The sequence below is a fragment of the Gopherus flavomarginatus genome, chromosome 14 (assembly GCF_025201925.1).
Source record: "Gopherus flavomarginatus isolate rGopFla2 chromosome 14, rGopFla2.mat.asm, whole genome shotgun sequence".
NCBI lineage: Eukaryota > Metazoa > Chordata > Testudines > Testudinidae > Gopherus > Gopherus flavomarginatus.
In genome coordinates, this window is record NC_066630.1 from 4583618 (window position 1) to 4605616 (window position 21999).

A 21999-nucleotide genomic window follows, 5' to 3' on the forward strand; every position below is an offset into this window, starting at 1 on the left:
TGGCTCTGAACTAGCCCTAGGAATCTGGCCAGAGCAGCCTCCAGCGCTCTTGGAGCCTGTGTATTCCACTCCCATGAAACAGCAAAGGGTTTAAACGTTTCCGAGTGCTCTGGGGCGATTCAGCGCTGGCCCCACATGCAGCCGCATCGGGCAGGGTGGGTTCGCCCGCCTCCGTCCTGTCCGAGGGGAAAGTGAGTATAAAATCAGAGCTTCTGCCTGAGGCGCTCAAAGCTCTTTAGAGACGTAGGCTGAGATTGTCAAAGCAGTCCAGGGGGTTTAGGCACCTAGGTTCCGTTGACATAAATGAAAGCTATGTGGCCAGTCACCTGGACTGGTTTGAAAATCTCAAGCATGAAGGACGGGATCCTGTTGCCCTTTGTTCCATGGCTGCAGGAGTGGGCTCTGTTAATCCGAGCCCCACAGTGCCCCCAGGAGATAGGTGCTATTCTCCCTGCTATGGGGAGGGGGAAACCGAGGCACAGGGAGGCAAAAAAGGGCCTGACATGCAGAAGTACTGGACTCTCGCAAGTTGGACTGGTGCCAATGGGAACTGTGGGTGCACAGCACCTCTGAAAATCAGGCTTTGAGTTATGGGCTCCGACGCTGCCTCCTCTGGCCCTGGGCAGGTCACTTAAATGCTCTGTGCCTCAGTTTCCCCACTGGTGAAAGGGTGGTAATAATAAGCTGTCCTTCCTCGGGTTGCTGTGCAGTTGAGTTTTGTGGGCTATGGAAAGTGCTGTAGATGGCGAGGGATTTATTACCGCGGGGCAAGGAGTTGGCTCTGTGAGTCTGTGTTGTGTTTTCCCCTGATCCTCCCTGTGTCCCTTTGCATTCCGTGCCTGGGCCCGGCACAGCAGCCCCTCAGACGGCTGCGGCCAGTGCGGCCCAGGGAAGGAGAGGGGATCAGGGACATTGCTGCTGATCTGCCTCTTGGGGTGGAGCTCCAAGTGGACCTAGTCTCTCCACTGCCTGCAGTGCGCTTGGTCGGGCAGTCGTACCCACTTGCCTAAGCCCTGAGCAACTTGGGCACAGGGGGTAGCACAGCCCTGCCAACTGGGGGATCCATGTTTTGGGCACTGGGCAGGACCTGCAGTTTCTGATGCTTCTTCCTCTGCGTCCAAAGCTAGAAGAGATCAAGCGCCTCAGCATGGAGGGTAACGGGCTGCTTCTTGCCCTGCTCCGGGAGATGCTGTCCTCTCCTCCAAGCTACATGCCCATCAGAGAGGGCTAGTGCTCCCTGCCGGGAAGGCTCAGCTCCAGATCCTTGGACAGAGACCGATGTGACAGTGCCCTGGAGAAACTTGGCTTCCGTGGCACCTCTGTGCCTGGTGCTCCTGGACATCAGGTCCTGGGGCGCTCTGAAAATCCGGCTCCTTTCTGCAGTTCCCAAGTGAGACTCAGCGGTTCTCTGGCCAGAGGAGCCGTTTGACAACACTCCCTGTGCTGTCTGATCCCCTGGCACCCTGCTCCCAGCTGTTTCCACCTAGGACGCCAGCTGCTTCTCATTACGCTAACTGCAACCAGCCAGCCCCAGTGTGTTTCCCAGACTCCGATTTTTAAAAAATTATTTATTTAACTGGGGAGAGGGGGAACTAGTGGGGTGGGAGGGAGGGGCATGCTGCCCTCAAATCTACAGCAGCACATTTTCTCAGCTCACACGCTAACATGTTCAACAGATGGTGATTTGGCTGAGGATCAGCTGCCTAAATAGAAAACCGGGGCTGGCAGCAAAAGTGCTTGGATAAAAATGTGTTTCTGCTGCTTAATCACTTGTGCTTTGGATGCTCTTCTCGGGGTGGAAGCTCCCTGAGAAACTCAATGGGTGGGGTAGTTTATTTACAAACCCTTCCTCCCCTGCAAACACACACACTGGAGAGGCGAGCGACTCCTGGTGTCCGAGCTGCGGCCCCCCACAGGGACAGGTGGGGCTCCCCGGTCTGCCCTGTGCAGGGCTCGAGCCTGGGTGGCGGTGTGGCTGGGAGCACCTCCAAAGCCGCTAATGGAAAGTAAACGTGGCACTATGAGTGGCCGTGGTACTGGAGGAGCGGACGCAGCTTGTATAAGCCACATGTGCTGATACGCAGGAGAAGCCCTGGGCTTTTGTAATCTGTGTTTGTCTTACCCCCGGGGGCTGTCTGGTGCCCATCACTGTGGCATCTGTGGGCCAGATCCAACACCCATTGAAATCCAACAGGGGCCTTTCCTTCCCCTCGGCTGGGGTTGGGTCTGGCCCCAAGTGATTTAGAATCCTTCTCCAGGTCGGGGGATGGGGGAAGCCCATTCCCTAGCCAGGCTGTATGTGGGCCTGATTCTGTCACCCCTCATTCAAATTAGCAGCACATTACTCCGTAACAGTGCAATCAGTGGAGCTACTTCATGAGTAAGGTGCTCCTCAGGGTGAGTAAGGCTAGCAGACCTGGCCCCAAAATGATTAACAGAGTTGTTCAAACCGCAGCATCCCATCATGGGATGGGAGCAAATGGCAGTGATGCCTGCCGGTTACGGAAACTCTTGGGACTTCCAAAGCCCGATCAGCTTCCAGCCCTTGACTCTGATGGCTAAGGAGGGGATGAAAGCACAGAGGGAGGCCTTAGTCCGGGTGCCTTGGTTGAACCCATACAGCTGGGATTCCGACCATATGCTAGCAAATGTCTTTTGCTGTTACCAGGGGAGGTTTTCCCAAACATAGCAATTCCCATTTTAGATCAGTCCATTATCCAGCTACTCCAGCGTTCAATACCTGGCAGTGGCCATGTGCTTCCAAGGAAAGTGCCACAAACCCTGCAGCTAGTAGTTATGGGGTAACGCCCACGTCTCCTGGCTAGAAGTGTAGAAGAATCCTCATGTCGTGTTCTAACACAGCCAAGGCTCAGGCCATGCCGGCCGGTACTGGGGGTTCGAGGGAGGGAACCTCATTATGCTGGTTCGGGGGAAGGGTGTTCTACACCCCCTTGATCCTCAGCAATGCCTGGGGATTGGGAAGCGCGGCTGCGCGAGGGCCAGAGACCTGGGCACTTACCCACATGGGCGGTTTGGCCAAGGGCGGTGAATTCTTGGCCGTGTGTTCAGACAAGGCAGATGGTATCCTTGCGTTGGGGGCTGCTCTGGCAGAGCCAGCAGCGGTTGAGGAAGCTCCAGCATTTCACACTTCCTCCTTTCCTATCAGGCCATCATCCTCTGCCGTTTATCTTGGCCCTGCCAGGTGTGCGAGGGACGCAGAGTAAGGAGCCCCCAGCAGGCTAAGTCTCATGCTCCACCCCTGCAGGGCAATGGAGCCCAGCCTGGGACAGCTTGTCTGTGCAAAAGCGGGGAGAGCGGGGGGGGCTGGGGCTTTGCCCTTTGGGCTGGCTGGGGCTTTACTCTGTCTCTGCTCCATTTGCAGGCCAACCTGCCCTTGCTGCAGCGCGAGCTGCTCCACTGCGCCCGCATGGCCAAGCAGACCCCAGCCCAGTACCTGGCCCAGCACGAACAGCTGCTGCTTGATGCCAACGCCTCGTCCCCCATCGACTCCTCTGAGCTGCTCCTGGAGGTCACCGAGACTGGCAAGAGGAGGACACCAGACAGGTAGGACCCTGCCCCAGCTCCCGGGGCTAGTGTCATGTGGTGAGCACGGGGCCCGCAGCAAGCGGGAGCGACCCAGCAAGGAGGAGAGGAAAAAGCCATTCCCAGAGCCCCACTGTGTTACGCAGGGCAGCCTCCTGAGTGCTCTGCCCGCGTGTCCCCTGCCCACGCTCAGGCGCCCAGGGAGACAGGCGGTGAGACCCTGCTCCAGACAGCATGGCAGGCACATTGGGCCACTCCCAGCCAGACTCCAGGCACTGTGGGATGTGGATCTGCGCCCACTCCTGATCGCTGTGAGTGGGGAATGTCACATGGCCTGGAGCATTTCCCCTGTCGTGTGCAGCCCTCGGGGCACTTGGGATCGGGGGGTACGTCAGGACTAAGCCCCCTGTACCAGAGGGGAGGTTCACTCCAGTAGAGGGCAGCTGAGGTTCCCACCATCCACCTCCTTGGGGCTTCCCGGAAAGGTGGGCAGTTTGCACCTCCACCCAGGCACCGGGAGAGCTCTCTGGGCAGAAATCAGCCTCTCCAGCCGTCCTGGCCACACACCTGTTTGTGACCAGTGCCACCCACTTGGCAGGCTTAGCTGGCTCCTACAGTGTGTCTGCGCTGCATTGTGAACCTGGCTTTATGGAGCCTGGCCTGGGGGGTCTCTGGGTTTCTAAGCCAGGGCTTGAGCGTCCACATTGTATGGTAAACTGGGTCTTACAGGTGCTGGCCCCAGGTCTCGCAGCCGTGCTAGCACATCTACAGTGCACTGTGCAGCCCTCCTGTCTTGGGCTGTGTCCACACTGCACTGCGATGGGGCTTGGCCCCAAGTCACAATGAGACTCGGGCTAGGACCCTCCCCCCAGCACGGTCTGAGGACCCGGGTCCTGTGTGCTTGTGACCCGAGTCAGACTGATTGGTGTGTGGACAGAAGAAGGACTGGGGCTCAAACGTGAGTCAGAGCCTGGGTTAGTGTGCTGTGTAGACATACAGCCCCCTACCTCCCTGGCCATGTGCCCTGTCCCCCAGCAGACTGCACCTGCAGGGGGCCAGTGCATGAGCAGGCAGGAGCCAGAGACGAATCTGGCCCACAGCTGTCTAGTTCAGTCTGTGAGTTCAGCACTTCCCCCACTTGGAAGAATCACTCGCTGCACCCAGGACACAATGATGCGGGCTCCAGGTCGGACTGAGTATGTTGGCAGCTAGTTGCATTTCTAGCATTTCTTATCCTCAGGTTCTGTAGGTCAGGACCATCCCCCCTCATTTGACGAGGGGGAAACTGAGGCACAGAAGGGCAATGACTTGCCCAAGGCCCCCAAGGGAGTCATTGTCAGAGTTGGGCGCAGTGGCCAGAGCACTGGGCTGGGGCTCAAAGCACTTTACAAAGGAGATGAGGGTCAGGAAGCCCTTTCCTAGTGTTGTAACCAGGTCGCCCTTTTTCTCCTCCACGGAGCAGGACCAAAGAGAACGGCTTGGACCGAGACCCTCTGCACCCCGAACACCTCAGCAAACGGCCGTGCACCATGAGCCCCGCTCAGCGGTACAGCCCCAGCAACGGGCTGAGCCACCAGCCCAACGGGCTGCCTCACCCCACCCCACCACCGCCACCACACTACCGCCTGGAGGACATGGCCATGGCACACCACTACCGGGACACCTACCGGCACCCCGACCCCAGGGAGCTCCGGGAGCGCCACCGGCAAGTGGGTGAGTGGGAGGTGGCGTGGGCTGGAGGGCCCCACTGCTGTGGGGAGCATTCGGGGGATTGATGTCCCGGAAAGCATCCCTTCCCCTTCACTGCTGCGGGGGCCACACTGTTCTGTGCAGGGGGTGCTCTGCAGGCTGGGGGAAAGGGCACCATAGACTGCATGCCCAAGGGGAGGTGCCTGGGAATTCACCGGGGGGCAGGCTGCCTCCCTGGAGCGTGTGCAGTCTGGTGGGGACTGGCCACCACAAAGCACTGGGCCAAGGCAGGGAGCCTCTGTGGCTCTGGGTGGCTTGAGAGCGTAACGAGGGGATGAGCAAGGTGAGCCGGGGGAGGCTGGCAGTTGGGGGCAGGGTGTAGACAGAGGGCCCAACCCAGTGCAGGCAGCGGAGTTACACCAGGTGATGGATTCAGCCCCAGCTCTGCAGAGAGAAGCGAGATGTCCCTACTGCGCTGCACAGCCCTTCTGACTCGAGTCTCTGGCTTGCTCTGCAGCCACACTGCACAGTGCCCGGGCTTCGACCCCAGCCACTGGGGTACTCGGGCTCTGACCCACCCCCTAGCAGGCTCCTAGGACCCAAGTCCTGGGTGCTTGTGACCCGAGCAGACTGAGTGTGTGTGGACGGAAGTGGAGCTTGGTCAGAGTCCGGGTTAGTGCGCAGTGTAGACACAGCCTGAGTTACACAAATCACTCAGCATTTCCATCCCTGACTCCCTGGGAAAATCCATCTGACATTCTGGGGCTGCCAGGGGTCCTAGACAGGCTGAGTTCTTGGTGGTCCTGCACAGGTCCCCCTCCCTGCCGCTGAGAAGATAGTAATTGGAAACGTGACTGGGGGAGGGGGGTGGGCACCTGTTACTGCAGGGTCTCCTGCAGGGGAGGGCCGGGTAAAGAGTGATTGGCAAGAGGGTGCTGCCCCGCCTAACCCATGGCTGCTAGGAGGGTGACCCTGTTCCTGGCACATGGGCAGCTCTCCCAAAGCCCAATTCCCCGGTTAGCAAAGGGCAGGCGAAGCGTCTCTCTGCAAGTTAGCCCCAAGGACTGTTCACGTCTCCGGGCTGCTCAGGCAGTGCCCTGTGTTCCAGAGCTGGCCCGAGTGGGGGCTGTATGGAGGGTATAGAGACTGCTCTGATTTTCGAACGTCTCTCTCTCTCTCTCTCTCTTTTTCCCTGACGGCCTCTCCTGACGTGGGGCGTGACTTCACTGCTGTCCCGTGTCGAGCTCCCGAAGCCCTGTCTCTGAGTGGGTGCAGCCCAAGGCAGAGCAGTGTGTTCCAGCCCCGGGCCCCGCGTGGCACCTCCCAGCACGCTGTGTGGGCCAGGCACGCCCCATGCCTGCCAGCATTGCTCTCAGGCCACGGGAAGGAAGCGCACTGGGCCGGGGACCATCTCTTTGCTCTGTACAGTGTCCAGCACAAGGGGCCCTGACCCCGGAGCTCGGCCCCGACATGCTGTCCTAACAGATAACAAATAGCCGTGACTGAGGTGCCCAGAGCTCTGGCCCAGGGCGACTGGCTCTCGCTGACCTGTGTGTTCTCTTCCAGCCATGCATGGCTCCCGCCAGGAGGAAGTGATCGACCACAGACTAACAGACAGGGAGTGGGCTGAGGAGTGGAAACACCTCAACAACGTACGTAGCTACCGCGCTTGCCGCTGTCTGTTACCTGGGCAGCCCTGCCAAGCACTGGGGCAGCCCTGGCACTTGTGCTCACTGTGGGGTGGGGCGGGTTGGGGAGGGCATGGATTAGCTGCTCTAGAGAACAGGAGGTCTGGCCCCTCCACGGAGGGGCTCCTAGGTTAACTCGTCCAGACTTCTCTGGTTCCTGTCCCGTGCTGCTCACCATATTCTCTGACGTTCGATGTGGGGCCTGCTCCTGTAGCCCTGGCTCTGGGGAAATCCCCCCTGAAATGGATGGCGTTTCCTGAGCCAGGATTCCTGCAGAAACTGAACCCCGTCCCCCAGCTGGTGGACCCCGCCCCTCCTTGGAGCCCTGGGGTCCCTGTCTGTTGGAATTTGAGTCAGGACCCCGTTTTGTGTTCCCTGGCTTATGGTTCCCCATTCTGAGCCCTGTCCGGCTGCCCTGGCCTACGGGAAACTCCTGGGAACCAGTCAATGCAAAGGTGGCACCTTCTCAGGGCTTGGCAAGCCACAGGAAGTGTGCTGAGTGTAACTCCATTGATGCATGCCTTGTGTAGACACACTTCCCCTCAGTGCAAATCGGGACAGACACAAGCCTGCGGTAGACACACTCCCCCGCTGCAAATCGGGACAGACACAAGCCTGCGGTAGACACACTCCCCTGCTGCAGATCAGGCCAGACGCAAACCTGCAGTAGACACACTCCCCCGCTGCAAATCGGGACAGACACAAGCCTGCGGTAGACACACTCCCCCGCTGCAAATTGGGACAGACACAAGCCTGCGGTAGACACACTCCCCCGCTGCAAATCGGGACAGACACAAGCCTGCGGTAGACACACTCCCCCGCTGCAAATCGGGACAGACACAAGCCTGCGGTAGACACACTCCGCCGCTGCAAATCGGGACAGACACAAGCCTGAGGTAGGCACACTCCCCCCGTGCAAATCGGGACACACAAACCTGCAGTAGACACGCTCCCCCTGTGCAAATTGGGACAGACACAAACCCGCTGTAGACATGCTCCCCTGGTGCAAACTGGGGTTTGCACAGATGCATCACATACTGGGGTGAGAAGCACCAGTGCAAGCCCATCTTACCCTGAGACAAGGGTTTGCACTGGTGCAGCTACCCCCCAGCATGTACCCCATGCCCAGGCCTTACCTGTGCTCTCCCTCCTGCTCTCTGGCAGCTGCTGAACTGCATCATGGACATGGTGGAGAAGACGCGGCGCTCCCTCACCGTGCTGCGCCGCTGCCAGGAGGCTGACCGCGAGGAGCTCAACCACTGGATCCGCCGCTACAGCGATGCTGAAGACATGAAGAAAGGCACCAACCCCCCACCCCGCCCCCACAACAGCTCCTCCAACTCTGAGGCCCCCACATTAGGTACTGACAGGCCCAGCAGAGCAGCTTTCCCCACACAAGGCGGGTGTAGCAGAGTGACTCAGGGCTGGGAAGGCGCCTTCCTAGACTGCCTCCTGGGTGCCCAGCCCGGGTCTGTTTGAGGAGCTTGCAAAGAGCTGGATGCTTTAGCAGAGCAACCCCACAAACACACCTGGGCACCCCCTGCCAAGCCTCTCCCCTGCAGCAGCTGAGGGCTTGGGCCGAACAGCGCTCGGGAGCAAGGTGACCTCAGCGTAAAGTGCCTGGGGTGTGGCTGCTGGGTCCCATCCCGCATTCAGTCTCTGGGCTGTCTCTTTCCTTTCCTGGGTGCAGGACTTTACCATCAGTCCCTCCCTGCATTGCCTGCAGCCGCGCTGCTCCCATCTCGCTGCCGGGTTCCTCTGCCTTTCGGCTCTCTCCTCCTCGTGAGAGGCCCCCTTTCTCCCCTTTGGGGTCACCTGTGAATTTGATCAGAACCCAGCAGCAGCCCTGGGCACTCTTCCGATACGTACTGTCAGCATCCACCCCAGATGGGGACTTCGCTGCCCTGAGCAAGTGGAAACAGCCCCCAGTGCCTGAGACAGAGACCAGCCCCCGGGCAGCGGCTCTGTGTTCTGGAGGGGACAGTGACCGAGATGGAAGGTGCTTCAATGGCATGAACTCATCCGCCGAGGTGACGGAAGGGAACGAAATGTCCCAGAGTGATATGGAGACCTGAAATCTCAGCCCTGCTGCCAGGCCTTGTTCCCCAGCCCCTAGTGACTGAGGGGAAAGGATTCTCCACTCCCACCCCAGCTATCCCCTCAGCAGGACCTCATGCCTGCTGTCTTGTGGCCCTGGTGCTGCGCCCCGTCACCAGCGAGTGCCAATGGCAGAGAGCTTCACTCCAGCTCTTGGTGGTTCCCGTCCCCTGAGACGCTCCATTCCTGTTCCCTCTGCAAAGCATCACTGCAGGAGGCTAGAGTCCCTCCCACAGCTCCCCGCGGTCCCTGGGCTGCCAGGTGCATTGTATTGCAAATAAAAACCAAAAGAAGATGGGTGGCTTCCAACAAGAGCCTGGCAGGGGATGCCCTAGCCTTGACAGCATTGGAGGGAGAGCCCAGGATCTCAAGTGGGTCCCCAGCGAAGATCAGCATCTACTCAAGACAGATGTATTCCCTGAGCCACGTGGGGGCCGCTGGGTGGTTCTCGCCAGGGTGAGGGGGGTGGGCAAAGCCCTCCCTGCCTGTACCTGCACTGTGCCTGGGTCTAGCTGGGACTTTCGAGGGCTCACTTTGACACACACTGATGTTTACCTCTGCTCTGCCCACTAAAACCCTCGTGGCAAAACCAAATACACAGCAAATCGAGTACTCCCGTCTGTGAAACAGCCAGTGGCACCCTGGGCCTGATTCTCCCCTGCCCTGCGCTCGTGTCGTCATTTACACGATGCCAACTCAGGCACCATTTTGAGTGGGTTGCACTTGACACGCCCTTTGCCCAAGTGTCCCAGCGCCAGGTGCCAGGCAGAGGAGAACCCGGCCCAGGGTGTTAGCAGCTCTTACAACAGCTCTGCGTGTATCTTGCAGGCAAGAGCAGGCAGGGATCGTTTCCACTGTGGCGCTGTCGGTCTCAGCACTGACCGCACTGTAGCACAGCTCTCCTGGGCTGTTGGGTAAGTTGGACACGCTTCATTTCTTCCAACCTGTTCTTCTCCCCCTTTGTTTTCAGACGCTCACCGGGAGTTTGTGCCCAGGCCCCTCTCTGGTTACATGCCCGAGGAAATCTGGAGGAAAGCTGGTGAGTGTGCCACCGTGGGATCCCCTGTCTGCAGCCCAGCGCGGCACAGGCCGGCATGAGGCGGTGCATGAGTCTGGGGCCCGAACCGTGCCCGGCCGAGCCTGAGGAGTCTGCTGTCGCTGGGCCAGATCCCTGGGTCTATTGCCTGAGCCTCGGTGGAATTCCCCTGCTGTGTTTTGGGGGTTGAGATCGGGGGAAGGAGCCCTGGGGACTGGCAAGCGTTACACGGAAACATCATCCCTACGCCTCCTTCCTTGTCCCCTAAACCAGCGACTGGGGTGCTAAGTGACCCTGGGACCTGAGCCAAAGCCCATTGAAGTCAATGGGAGTCTTTCCACTGGCTCCAGAGGGCCTTGCCTTGGATGAGTCCCATAGGGACTTTCACACCAGACCGAATTCGGAAGCTTACAGACGGGATTGCACCCGCTGTAGGCCAGTTTTCTAGCTCCGTCTCTCTGAGGCACCTTGACATGTAGAGCACTCCATGGGGCTGGAGGGCAGGGACGACCATTTCTGATGGTGCTGGACCCCAGAGGCTGCTCCTCCCCCTCGTTCCCTGCAGTTTAGTTTGTGCCTTTGGATGGCCAGTCGCCGGGAGAGCAGGAGGGGATCTGAACTCCATGGAGGAATTGTCTGCCAAGACCTACCGTGGACACATGGGATTTCCTGCCGTCCCTCTGCTGGAGCCAGGCAACCAAGCTGCTCTCCTTGGGCAGCCCAGGCTTTCAGAAAAGCTCATGCTTGGTTGTTGGGTGCAATGGGCCGTGGCTCAGTGGGCCAGCGGTTCCATCACCCCTGGCTCAGCCTGGTGCCAGCGCTGGGTGAGTCTGTAAAAAACAGGCAGTAGGGAACATGGTCAAGGCATTCTGCCCTTGTTCTCACAGTGTTTTAAGACGTCCCTGCCCTCCCAGAAGCTTCATTTTGAAACCCTCACTGCACATGCTTTTCCTCTTTAGCGTGCGCTGTGGTTGCCAGATGGTTATGTGGACAAGACCCTCTGCAGTTAGAAGGGGTGCACGAGAGTAGAAACCAACCCCTAGCTGCTAGGGGTCAGGAGGAAACCACCCCCTATGGGCTGTCCACTCTGGGGGGTTCTTGCACCACCCAGCCTCTGGGGCTACCCACTGCTAAAGACAGGACACTGGGCTGGCTGGGCCATAGGTCTGAGCCAGTCTGGCAGTTCCCCTGTTCTTCCACCTAAGAGCTAGGCACACGTTTGCACGAGCATTTATGCATTCACACAGTGTGTGTACATGGGTATGTTCCGGTGTCTGTGCACGTGTGTGCATGTCCATGTGTGTATGCACACGTGCAAAGGGCTGATCTGTGCTGCCAGCTGTGTTACGGAAAGTCAGGCCTCCCAACCTTGACAGTAAAACCCCAGGTAGCAGCTGCCCAGACTTGCCATCTGGTCTCCTGCTGCGTGGCTCGCCCCTGCGGGCCGTCAGCTCGGTGGCTGCGCTACATGATCTGTGCTCTTCCTTTCAGAAGAAGCTGTGAACGAGGTGAAGCGCCAGGCCATGTCCGAGCTCCAGAAGGCAGTGTCAGATGCGGAGCGCAAAGCCCATGAGCTGATCACTACCGAGCGAGCCAAGATGGAGAGGGCCCTGGCGGAGGCCAAGCGCCAGGCTTCCGAGGACGCGCTGTCGGTGATCAATCAGCAGGAGGACTCGAGTGAGGTAGAGGCGAGCTCGCCCCGCTGCGCAATGCTCGCTAGGGTAGTAGAGTTTAACCCTTGGCGTGCTGACACCGCGTGCGCCCCCAGCATGCGAGGCGGGGCTGGACGCTTGCTGTGAGGGGGCTGCCCCGTTACAACCCCTGAGTTCAAGCATTTACAGCTCAGGAGCCTGGTTTTTAAACCAGATCAGCAGGCAATTCACCCTGCGCAGTGGGGGCATCCCAGCTGCCATGCCACGCTTGGCCCATCCTTCCCCCAGGGACTGAGGGCTTGGAAAGATCCAATACAGTAAAATCGAACGAGCATGACCAGCCCGGGGACTGCCTGAAAGTGGCCAGGGCAATTTACTCGTTGGGGGCCTGAACCTAAGAGCTAAGACAAAGGTCTCTTGTGTTCAGTGGGTGCTCGGGATCCTTTGGATGGTTCCATCCCCCAAGGGGTGTCTAGCGGGGCTGGGTCTCTCTTCCAGGCTGCACTGCCCCGACGCTGATGTCTCTGCTTTCGCCCTCTCGTACAGAGCTGCTGGAACTGCGGGCGCAAGGCCAGCGAGACCTGCAGCGGATGCAACACGGCCCGCTACTGCGGCTCCTTCTGCCAGCACAAGGATTGGGAGAAGCACCACCACGTCTGTGGGCAGACTCTGCAGGGCCTCCAGGCCTCCGCCGGCGCAACCCCTTCCTCCGGGGTGGGCTTAGGAGTGGGCTCAGCTCAACCGGATGTGGTGGCTGTCAGCACCTCCATCACCAGCGTGGCCACCATGGCCGCCAGCCCCAGCGAAACTGGCTCGGCTGCTGCTTCGCGCTCCGGCACGCCAGCCACCCCAGCTCCTCTGGAAACGGCATCACGCTAACCGACCGACCGGCCAGCCAACAGAGGGGAAAGAAACAGAGAAACCTACAGAACGTCACTGCTGCTACTGCTTCTCTCCAAAAGAAAAACTAACTGCATTCAATGCAACTTCCTCAGCTACCTGACTCTTCTGTGACCTCCAAATGACCTCTCGATCTCTCATATGTAATCCTCACGGATCCTCAAACTGGGCTTTAAGTGGAGTTAAGGCAAATACCAATCTTCTCTGTTCTCACTTCGGTTTTCTATGATTTGGGGAGTTATCATCATCGTCTGTTTGTTTGTTTTCTTCTTTTCGGATGAGGAATTTGTCCGCAAACTCTACGCACCTTGACTCGGGGAAAGGAAACCCACCGGTCTCTGTCCCACTGGAGATGTGCGTGTGTGTGTGAAATCTCCCTCTCGGTGCGGCCGGGGGATGGCATGATGAAGGATTTCGATTTTAGAAGGCAAGAAACTTCTTCTCTTTTTCTTTTCTTTTTTTTTTTGTAAAAAAAAAAATAAAATAAAATAAAAAATAAAAACGTCAAACTCTTTGGCTTTAAGTAAAAAAAAAATCCAAAAAACAAACAAAAGAAAGTAAAACCAAGTAAAGGAAGCTTACCTGTAAACTACCTTGCTAGCTAGCCAAGAACATACCAGACTCACCTCTGCTCCAAAGGAAATCCAAAAACAAACAAACAAACAAAAAAATCCAAACTTTTTTTCCACTGCCAAAGTTTTTTTGGTTCTCTTGTTGGTTATTTTTACTTTTTCGGTTGATGGTTTTGGTTTGTTTTTTGTGAAACACGGAGCAGCACTTATCCCTTTCAACCAAACCATGACGAGTGGCCAAAGGCAAGCCGGCGCTCTTGGACTCCTTGCATTCTTTGGTGGGGTGGGGTGGGTTCTTGCGCTGGACTCTCAGCATCCACACGTACCTTGAAGGAGGAAGGACGCGCATTTGTGGATTTAAAGAATTTTATTAAAATAAAGCAAAAACAAACAAAAAAGATACACAACTTTTGTGCGTGTGTGTGTGTGTGTATGTGTGTGTGTGTGTGTGACGGGGAGCCAGCATTGTGTGCTCCCTCCCTCTGTGGATTATAAACGTGTTTCATTTGCTTAGGAGAGCGTGCTAATGAACAAGAACCTCCAGATCCCGGTCCTGTTCCAGAGAGAGCATCGTTTCAAACACAACTGTGACAATCTGTCGTTGATTCTCCACTGCTCGTCAGAGTGTGAGCAGAAAGCAATTGCACCAGTACCTTCTGCTTCTTGTACTCCTCCACTACCTCTCTCTGCTCTCCAGAACCCCACCTCTAGCTCCAGTATCTCGTGACTGCCGTCCTTACTCCTTCAACCTTTCACAGGAAAGAAAAAAGACACCTTTTGTTTTTCCCCTTCTGAAGACTCTTCCGATTGCCTGTAGATAGACCCCCTTGTTCTCCAGATGTTTTCTCCAGTCCTGTGATGAACATTGTCATTGGGTTATTTTATTTCGCTTTCTCTTTTTCTTTTCCCACCCGCGTCCCCTCTTATGATTTTGCAACAGTTTCTAGGAGGAAAGAAAGGAAACAAACAAACACTTGTTCTTAGAGAAGGAAAAAAAAGACAATGTAGATTATTTTGCATTTCTTGCATCGTGTATAACGCATAGAGGACGGGAGTGCAATATGGAAAGTGACATGGCTGCAGAAAGGGAGAAAGCTGGAGACTGCCCAGCCACGGTCAGGGCAAATATTGTACGTTAATGTGAATGTATATAGTATTTGAAGAGGTCCAAAAAAATAATAATAATAATGATAATAATAAAAGAAGAGACATTTGCCAAATAAAAAGAACTGAAGGTAAAACCACTGACATATGTAAAATTTAGGAAATAGGTTTTAAAAAAAAGCAAAATCCACATGTTCAGTAGGAGCATTAGTTTTCCGGAGTTGCAAAATCCATCACGTGTGTTTTTAAAAAAGTAGAGATTTCAGATCAAAAGTTCCCAGACACTAGTCATTGCAAAGGAAGGTTTGGCTGAGGGCGATTGACTCAGAACCCTAAGGTGGCTGTGTTTGGATGTTTTCCTCTCCCCCACAACCCACCCCCGAACCTCTCCCTTGTTTCTACCATTTTCAGAAGCACTGTGTGGTTCTTTAGAACATCGATTCAGGTTTTGGAACAACAAGGAGTCCTTTGTTTAGCACAATGGATCCATGCAGGGCTAGGCGGCATTGTTCGGTCTCACTGCGGTTGGGTCTGCTTTGCCCTTTCTTTTCTAGTTGTGAGCCCTGGATCTGTTAGCTGCATCGCATCCAATGTGAGTCCTTCCCGTTCAGTTGCACACCACTCAAGCTCCCTCCTGGTTGCTGTGAAGTTGTAAAGACCATGTTGCGTCTCTCCTCAGAAGTGTGGCGTGTTCCCTGGAGAGGTTTGAGGTTGTGGCTGTTTCTCAGTGGATGTGGCTCTGGCGCCGTTTGGTCATGTCGTCCTGGCTCTGGGACGAGTTGTCCTGGAGAAGGGCGTGGAGGGCTGTTTGACATGTACTTTCACTGCCTCTGAGAAATGGCTGTAGACGGTGCCGTGTGGTTCTCTCCAGCTGGTGCCAACTTGCCCTGGGATTCTAGGATTTCAAAGCAAGACAGACTCAGGCAGGAAGTGGGGATTGAGGGAAGTTGTTAGCGCGATGCTGCAGTCTTTGCGCCCTGCTGTCCCCTTCCCCACCTCAGCTCTCTGCCACAATGGGGTATCAAATCTTAAGAACCAGGCGTAGATGCCATCCTACTGAAGGCAACCAGAGTTTTGCTGTTGGCTTCGAGCAGGATGAAGTCACAGTTCTTACATCCAAAGTTTGCAGGCTTTGAACACCTGGCAGTTCTGAACTCAGCGAACCCGGCAGCATTTGAAGCCGGCCAGGAGCCAACAAGTGCCAGAAGCATCCTCATTCTGTAGCCCTCCTCTCCCCTGCCATGCCTACATGGTAATGTGTCCTCACATGACAATCTGGACACCTTACGCTGTTGGAAGCTTACATCCCTGGGGAAATGGGGAAGACTTTCCTTAACTTCCTCCAACCCCATGGCAGCCTGGTCTTTCTAAAACAGGCCTGGATTCCTGGCTACTAAGAATCTCCACAGGAGCCCCTCACCCCCGAGAGACAGTTCCTCTAAAGTCCCAACTGCTGCTTTCCAGAGGAAGGTCACATCCTCGGTGAGGGATGCGGGGAGGGGCACAGTAAGAGACAAAGCAGCCTGTAAATACCTGTGGGTGCAGAACTTCCTCCCCTGGAACTGATCTGCTGTTTGACGCAGGCAGGTCCCAGCAGCAGTGCCACTGAACCGATCTCTCTGCATTACTGAAGGTCTCCCTAGGACCTGTAATGAGTCTTGAAGCCCAAGGTGAAGCTGTGCAGAGACTGGTTCCTCTGCGGAAGCTGTGTGCTGCAAAGCAGCCAGAGCTGCCCTAACTAGCTGGGCTGGAGCTACTGCTGGGGTCTGTTTACCAACCATTTGACAGCAGCTTGCTGTGAATCCAGCCAAAGACCTTTTAATGGGCCAAACCTGAGAATTTGGAGCTTCTGTTTGTTTCCTTCCGCAGCCTCATTCCTCCAGCGTTAGGCTCTGACCCTGGGTTTCTGACATGCAGCACTCACCCTAAGAACGATTGTTGCGTTTATTTATCAAGTGATATATGTATATTGTCTATTTTTCATGAAAAGAGGTAATATATAAGAGTTTTCAGATGTAATTAACTGCAGGGTTCGTCCTGCCATTCTTAGTGTTTGTTATTTTTCTAAACCTCCTCTTGTGCTTGAATTTCGGCCGCTCTCTGTCCCATCCGTCTCACATCTGCTCAGCATCCGGACCCTGCCGCTCTACCTCCAGCTTGCTTAAAAACCATAGATGACAATTGTATAGAAAGGAAATAACCCCGTTTAAAAAGAACTCCACAAGCTTGTCTTCAAACCAAAGGCTCTGGGAGAGGAGAGGTGATCGTGCAGGGAGCCTCTTGCAGAAGGCAAAACCGGAAAGCTTTAAAATAGAGTATTTCAGTGGCCAAAAAACCAACGGGAGCATGCAGCTTCCCAGACAATAACGCCCGTGGGCAAGAAAAGCAGGCAGCCGCAATAGAGAAAACCACACACTGGCTCCTAGGAGTAGGGCTAGAGGATGCATGCGGCTCCAGGCTCTTTCGTTGTGAGATTGTCTTGCTAAACCTCCTCAGTCAAAGCCTTCTTATGTGTGGGCTTTGCAGGGTCTCCTCACCCTCCTGTGTCCTGCTAATCCCTGATTCTCTCCTCTGCCCCCCGTTGCCTGGAAATGTTATTCCCAGTGGAACATACAACAGCTGGGAGAGTTAACGGCATCCTCAACCACTGCCGTGTCAGCAGGTTTTAAATCACTGCAGCAAAGCAGCATGGTTAGATTGCGTAGTGTGCGTGGTGTGTACACCTTGCAGTGGGCCAGATTCTACACTCAGTGACTTACCTGCAGGCGCTTTGCCTCCCTGGGGTTTGCAGGGATGTCACTAAGAGCAGAATTTGGCCTGGCTCCACGGCATATCCACCTGCCTCATGGTTACGGTGTAGGCCCAGATTGTGTAGGAAAAGGAACTTATCCTAGGCCAGAAATCCAGGAATGCTGACTCTCCTGGGCACAGGAGCTGTCCCCGTGCGTATTACTGGGGGGGGGGGGGTAAAGGGGGCAATTGGGATATTTCTGTCTCCTGGGTGGTGGCTTTTTGGGCATCTTTTTGTGAAGTCACTGGAGATGATCAGAAAAGGAAGGGCCAATGTTTCGCCCCTCCTGGAGCCCGTGCCAGAAGATATTTAAGCTGAGTGACCCTCCCCACATGGCAGCTCTGCCTGGGCAGCAGCAGGAGTGTGGGAGGGAGGGCGCCTGCTGCCTTCCTTCCAGCAGCCCCTGGGCAGTGAGGAGAAAAACAGGGGATGAGCCCAACCCCAAGCAGAGGCAGCGGATGGTTTTGTGGCTGAAGTGGTGAGGTCAGAACAACACCAGGTAGCTCAGCACAGAGGCATCTGGGATCCGGGACAGCCCAAAGGGCACCATCTCGGGTGGCACCTTGTGTCCTCCAATCCCACTGACATCACTGGGCACGTGGCTCTCTGCAGGATTGGCTAGTCGTTTGCAATAAATATGTGCCTCGGCCCAGCATGGTGCCGCGTTCATTCAGGTCACCTTCCTGTTCCCGTGGGGTGGAGGGAAACGGGCGCGTTTTGCAGGTCATTCCTGAGGATGCCAGGTTCTTTCTCAGTGCTGGAGCCCCAGCCCTATGCTGCACATAGGATCAGACAGTTTAAAGCATGCGCCCAAGGGGCGGAGCCGTTTATTGACACAGGGACAGCAAGATGGGGGTTTCGTTTGGCTTTAAGCGTGACTCACCATGGACCCATTTCCATAGGGGGCTCTTTAACTTGGGCCCATCCTCCAAGTTTCCAAATTGAAATCCAAGCAGAAACCAAAGCAACTCCCGTCTGCCCTGCTCCAGCCGGGCAGAGCCGCACCCCAGGGACCTCATGCCAGTGCGGCTCTAGCATGCGAGTGCTGGACACATCCATTGGATTGCCTGGCCAGAGTTTATTGGTGATCCTAGACCTTAGAGTTGGAAGAACTCCCTTAGGATCTGTTCAGATCATTCCGGGGTCCGGGCAAGACTGTTCCACATGGTACATTTACTAGGGCTTTGCTTAGTCCTGTGACGGGGTTTTGTTCCCTGGTCTGCCACGTCTCACTGCCAGGTTTTCTGGAGAGTCTATATTCTCCCTTTCTTAATAGCATCCCATTGCTGCTAGTTCCACTCTCTTCTTGCAGCCAGCGTGATCACACTCCTGGTGCTTTACCTCCTATCAAATACATGTGGAGTAGCACTCGAATCGTATCCCTCCTTCCTTCCTCATTGCTCAGCTCTTCTCAGCTCCCCTCCAGCCCCCACCAATCCGTCTTGCTCTTCTCTGAAGTTCTGGCAGCAAGGTCCTGCCCAGGCACAATCTTCCTAGTGGGAGTCAGGCTGCGCTAGCAGCCGCATCTCCGGGACAGGGGAGCGTGGGACGGGCACGGCTGAGTGAACAGCGAAGCACCCAGGGTGCATCTCCCCGGTGAGTCAGGTGTTGGGAGCACTTCTCAGGGTGCACCTGTGATGTGCGCCAATGGTTCTTGAATGCCAATTGGTTGTGTCTTATGGCTTAGATACCCCCAGACCACTCTTACGCTACTTGGAGGCAGTTAGAGCACAGGGGAGTCAGTCTTCCTGAGACTGCTGGCAACATCCTTCCGGTCACACGCTTACCAGCAAACACAGGCAGAAATTACTTGGGTGCGATCTATTCTGTAGGAGCAAAACAGAGCCAGTGCTGCTGGTGCAACTGGTTCGCTCCTGGCCATTGCCCCATGTGAACTCACCATGCACTCCCTGTACACGTACACACACACACATTGTGCTCTGGTCTCTTCCTCTTACGATCCTCTTTATGGGCATCCCCATCCAATTTTGTGGCCTTTGTGCTGGGGGTGGGGCAGTTGCCTGAGGTAGGTGGGGATTTCGGCCGGGCTCAGTTTAATTCATGTGTGTGCTAGTTACAGCAATGAATGGGAGGAGAAGGAGTTTCCTGGGCTGCGATCCCCGCCCCCAGGTAGGAGGGACCCTGCTTCCCATCTCTGTGCCCTGGTGGTTTTATGTAAGGCAGATCTGGGGGAGCCGGAGGGTGTTTGTGTTTCTTGTAACAAGCCCATCTCTTGGCTTGTCAGCTGCTTTGGAGAACAGCAGCAGGAAACCCCTGCTTAGGGTGTCAAAAAAACAGACGTAAACACAGCCCAGGGAAAATAAACAGAGTAAACCTAGGTTCTCAGACTTTCTGCTAAGCCTCATCAGAGCGGCAGATTCTGGGATCCCGTCCAGATCTGGCGGCTGAGCCTCTGAAAGGTGGCTCTGCAGCAGCAATCCAGGAGAATTTGCTCTGATTCCTCACCAAAAACAAACAAACAAACCACCAGGTGCTCCCAGAATTTCCCCCTTCCTCACACATTTCCTTGTCCCTAGCTCAAGGGTGACCCAGACAGCCAACCGCCTGCAATTCAGGAGAGCCCAGGCTGTTCAGCCCACCTGAGTGGAACTTCGCTAAACCCCAGGGATGGGTGTGACCCACCCCAGTTCTGCTCCCGCTCCCCCATCTCTGAAGCGACTCTGCCGAAAGTCTCGAAAGCCACTGACATGCCCTGTCAGAACCCAATAACCTGCTCCTGCTAGGCCCATGGGAGCGCCACTGTCAGGGGGCTGGGAGGCGAGTGAGTCGTCAAACTGTGCAATATTTGAATGAAAGGGGATGGAGGAGGCCTGGCTTGTATAGACTGGTGGGCATGTGTAGAAAACGAGTTTAAGGAGGGGAGAAAACAGAAATCACACCCCCACCCCACCCCGCTCCCTGCTGTTTGTGGGTTTCCGTGGCCATTCCGGAGAAATGACGACATGATAGGAGGTTTTTTGGCATGCTGCCCCTCCCCCGCGGTTCCCTGCTTTCTCTAACTGTACTGTATGTTTGACCTGTGAAAGATGTAAACATTATGATTCAGGTTATGTCTGTTCTTAACTCTGTATCTGTGTAATAAAGACAATTTAATATCACCCAGGGGTACCCGCTGCTGTGATTTGTGTTCTGTTCAGCCCCGGCCCTCCTCCCCCGGTGATGTGCCTAACCAGGAGGCCAGGAGGGGGGAGCTGGCAAATGGCTTTGGTTCTATCCATGTACCCAGCATGAAGGCCACAGTTTTCAAGTGACCAGTGATTCTGGGGCCCAATGTGAGATCCTTTTCAGAGGCCTGGTTTTCAAGCAGCGATGACCTCCCACCCACCCACAAGCCCCCTTGAGATGTTTCAAGATGGGTCCCCAAAATCACTCGTTGCTTTTGAAAACCTTGATTAAGAACAACAAGGCCACTTCCCCTGTTCACAGCAGTGAGGGTTGTACCCTCATCAGTGGGCCTGGGGTCAGAGGGCCAACATTCCCTGGAGGGGAATAAGGACTCTCTGGAAAACCTGGCAGTGAGCTGTGGCAGAGGGGACGCCAGCAGCACAGGGGACATGGGGAAGCAATTCAGCCACACGGGCAGAGCAGTGCACAGGGTTTAATAAAGTTCCACCCTTTTAACTTAACCTGCCCTCAGCTTTGCCCTTTGCAAATGAAACTAGGCTGCGGCAAGGCCTGCAGCACCAGAGCTGGGCTGAGGACGAGCTGTTGTGGGTGTCCGGGGTTGGGTCAGGCAGGGCTCTGGTTGCAGGGCTGTGCATTGGCGTTTGGCTCCCGACCCTCCATCTCTGACCTCACCCAGGTTTTCCAGTGTTTGAAACAGTGGCCATCTCACAAGACTTTGGCCACGCCCAAGCCAGAAATAGAGGAGGCCCCTTCCCGGCCCAGTAACCAAACAGCAGGGGCAGCTCCTGGCCTTGATGTGTGAAGCCCCCACTGAAATCCCAAGGGGTCTGGATTTGCGACATCCCTAGCTAACAGCAGGCATATTTCAATGCGGCCCCTGGCCCCCCAACCGTGCAGTCCCATGCTTTGCACGTACGGGACAAGCTCCCATGGAAGCCCCGTTCTCAAACTGTGCCCCCTGGGGCACTTGCTGGTGGGTCCCCAGAGAGCCCGACAGTCAGATGTTGCTGGCACCGCCTCCATAGCTCCTTCTTGCCAGCTGCTGCAGCAGATAAAAACATCTGGAAACAAGGGGCCACTGCTTCAGGAGGGGGAGGAAAGGAAACAAGAGCCACCAGCTGGAGGGCTGAGCAACAGCAAACGGGAGGAGCAGGGCAGGGCTGGGGAAGGGGAAAGGGAGCAGGAAGTGGGCCCATTTCAAGGGAGAAGGATTCACCCCTGGACAGGCCAGGCCAGGTTGTTTCCCCTGAGGAAGGGCTGCTTTAATTTACAGCTGATTGTGAGGGTGTTAGGGATGTAGTGAACCAGCACACAGACACACACACACACACCCAGTCCCAAGGCATCCAGGCCAATGCCCTCACACTGCTCACTGCGGAGCTGGGCTCTCTGGCTGGACCAGGGCGGACACACACCTTGCACTGCCCTGCACCCTGCCAGGGGGCTTGCCACTGCTAGGACCCACAGTCCTCATTACTTTGGCTTCAGGTGAATCAAGCCCTGTGTATAGCAGGCTGGTTCCTCCACCATGGAGGTGCAGCCACCTCGGGGGTGAAGCGCAGCAGCCTCACTCAATGCATCTCAGTCCTGACCTGCACCCCCCATTGCTCTCCTACCTTCCTCTCCCTAGTGTTGACAGTTTTGGGGAGCTTCGCAATGCCATGGAAACTAAATGTCTGTGTATGAAAACCACTGGGGGTTCACTTCATTTCAGGGCCTGCAATGTTCTGTGCACAGCCCAGAGCCGTGCACTGGTGTCAAACACGGGGGCGGATGCTCT

The 21999-nt window shown here is 55.9% G+C and overlaps 1 protein-coding gene across 12 annotated transcripts in view; it reads left to right on the plus strand.

The window, feature by feature from the left end:
* CBFA2T3 (CBFA2/RUNX1 partner transcriptional co-repressor 3) overlaps nt 1-13114 on the plus strand; it is a 112326-nt gene extending 99212 nt beyond the window's left edge. For 7 of the 12 annotated variants that reach the window (XM_050922640.1, XM_050922644.1, XM_050922641.1 and 4 more), the window contains 7 exons: nt 3383-3564; nt 5006-5256; nt 6799-6884; nt 8085-8280; nt 9988-10056; nt 11545-11730; nt 12252-13114. In XM_050922640.1, the coding sequence (XP_050778597.1) occupies nt 3383-3564; nt 5006-5256; nt 6799-6884; nt 8085-8280; nt 9988-10056; nt 11545-11730; nt 12252-12676 (1395 nt within the window). In that variant the 3' untranslated portion in view covers nt 12677-13114. Of the gene's footprint in view, nt 1-3382; nt 3565-5005; nt 5257-6798; nt 6885-8084; nt 8281-9987; nt 10057-11544; nt 11736-12251 lie in introns of all 12 variants that reach the window. The other 5 variants (XM_050922645.1, XM_050922652.1, XM_050922646.1 and 2 more) reach the window with 3 other exon arrangements.
* The last annotated feature ends 8885 nt before the right edge of the window (nt 13115-21999 follow it).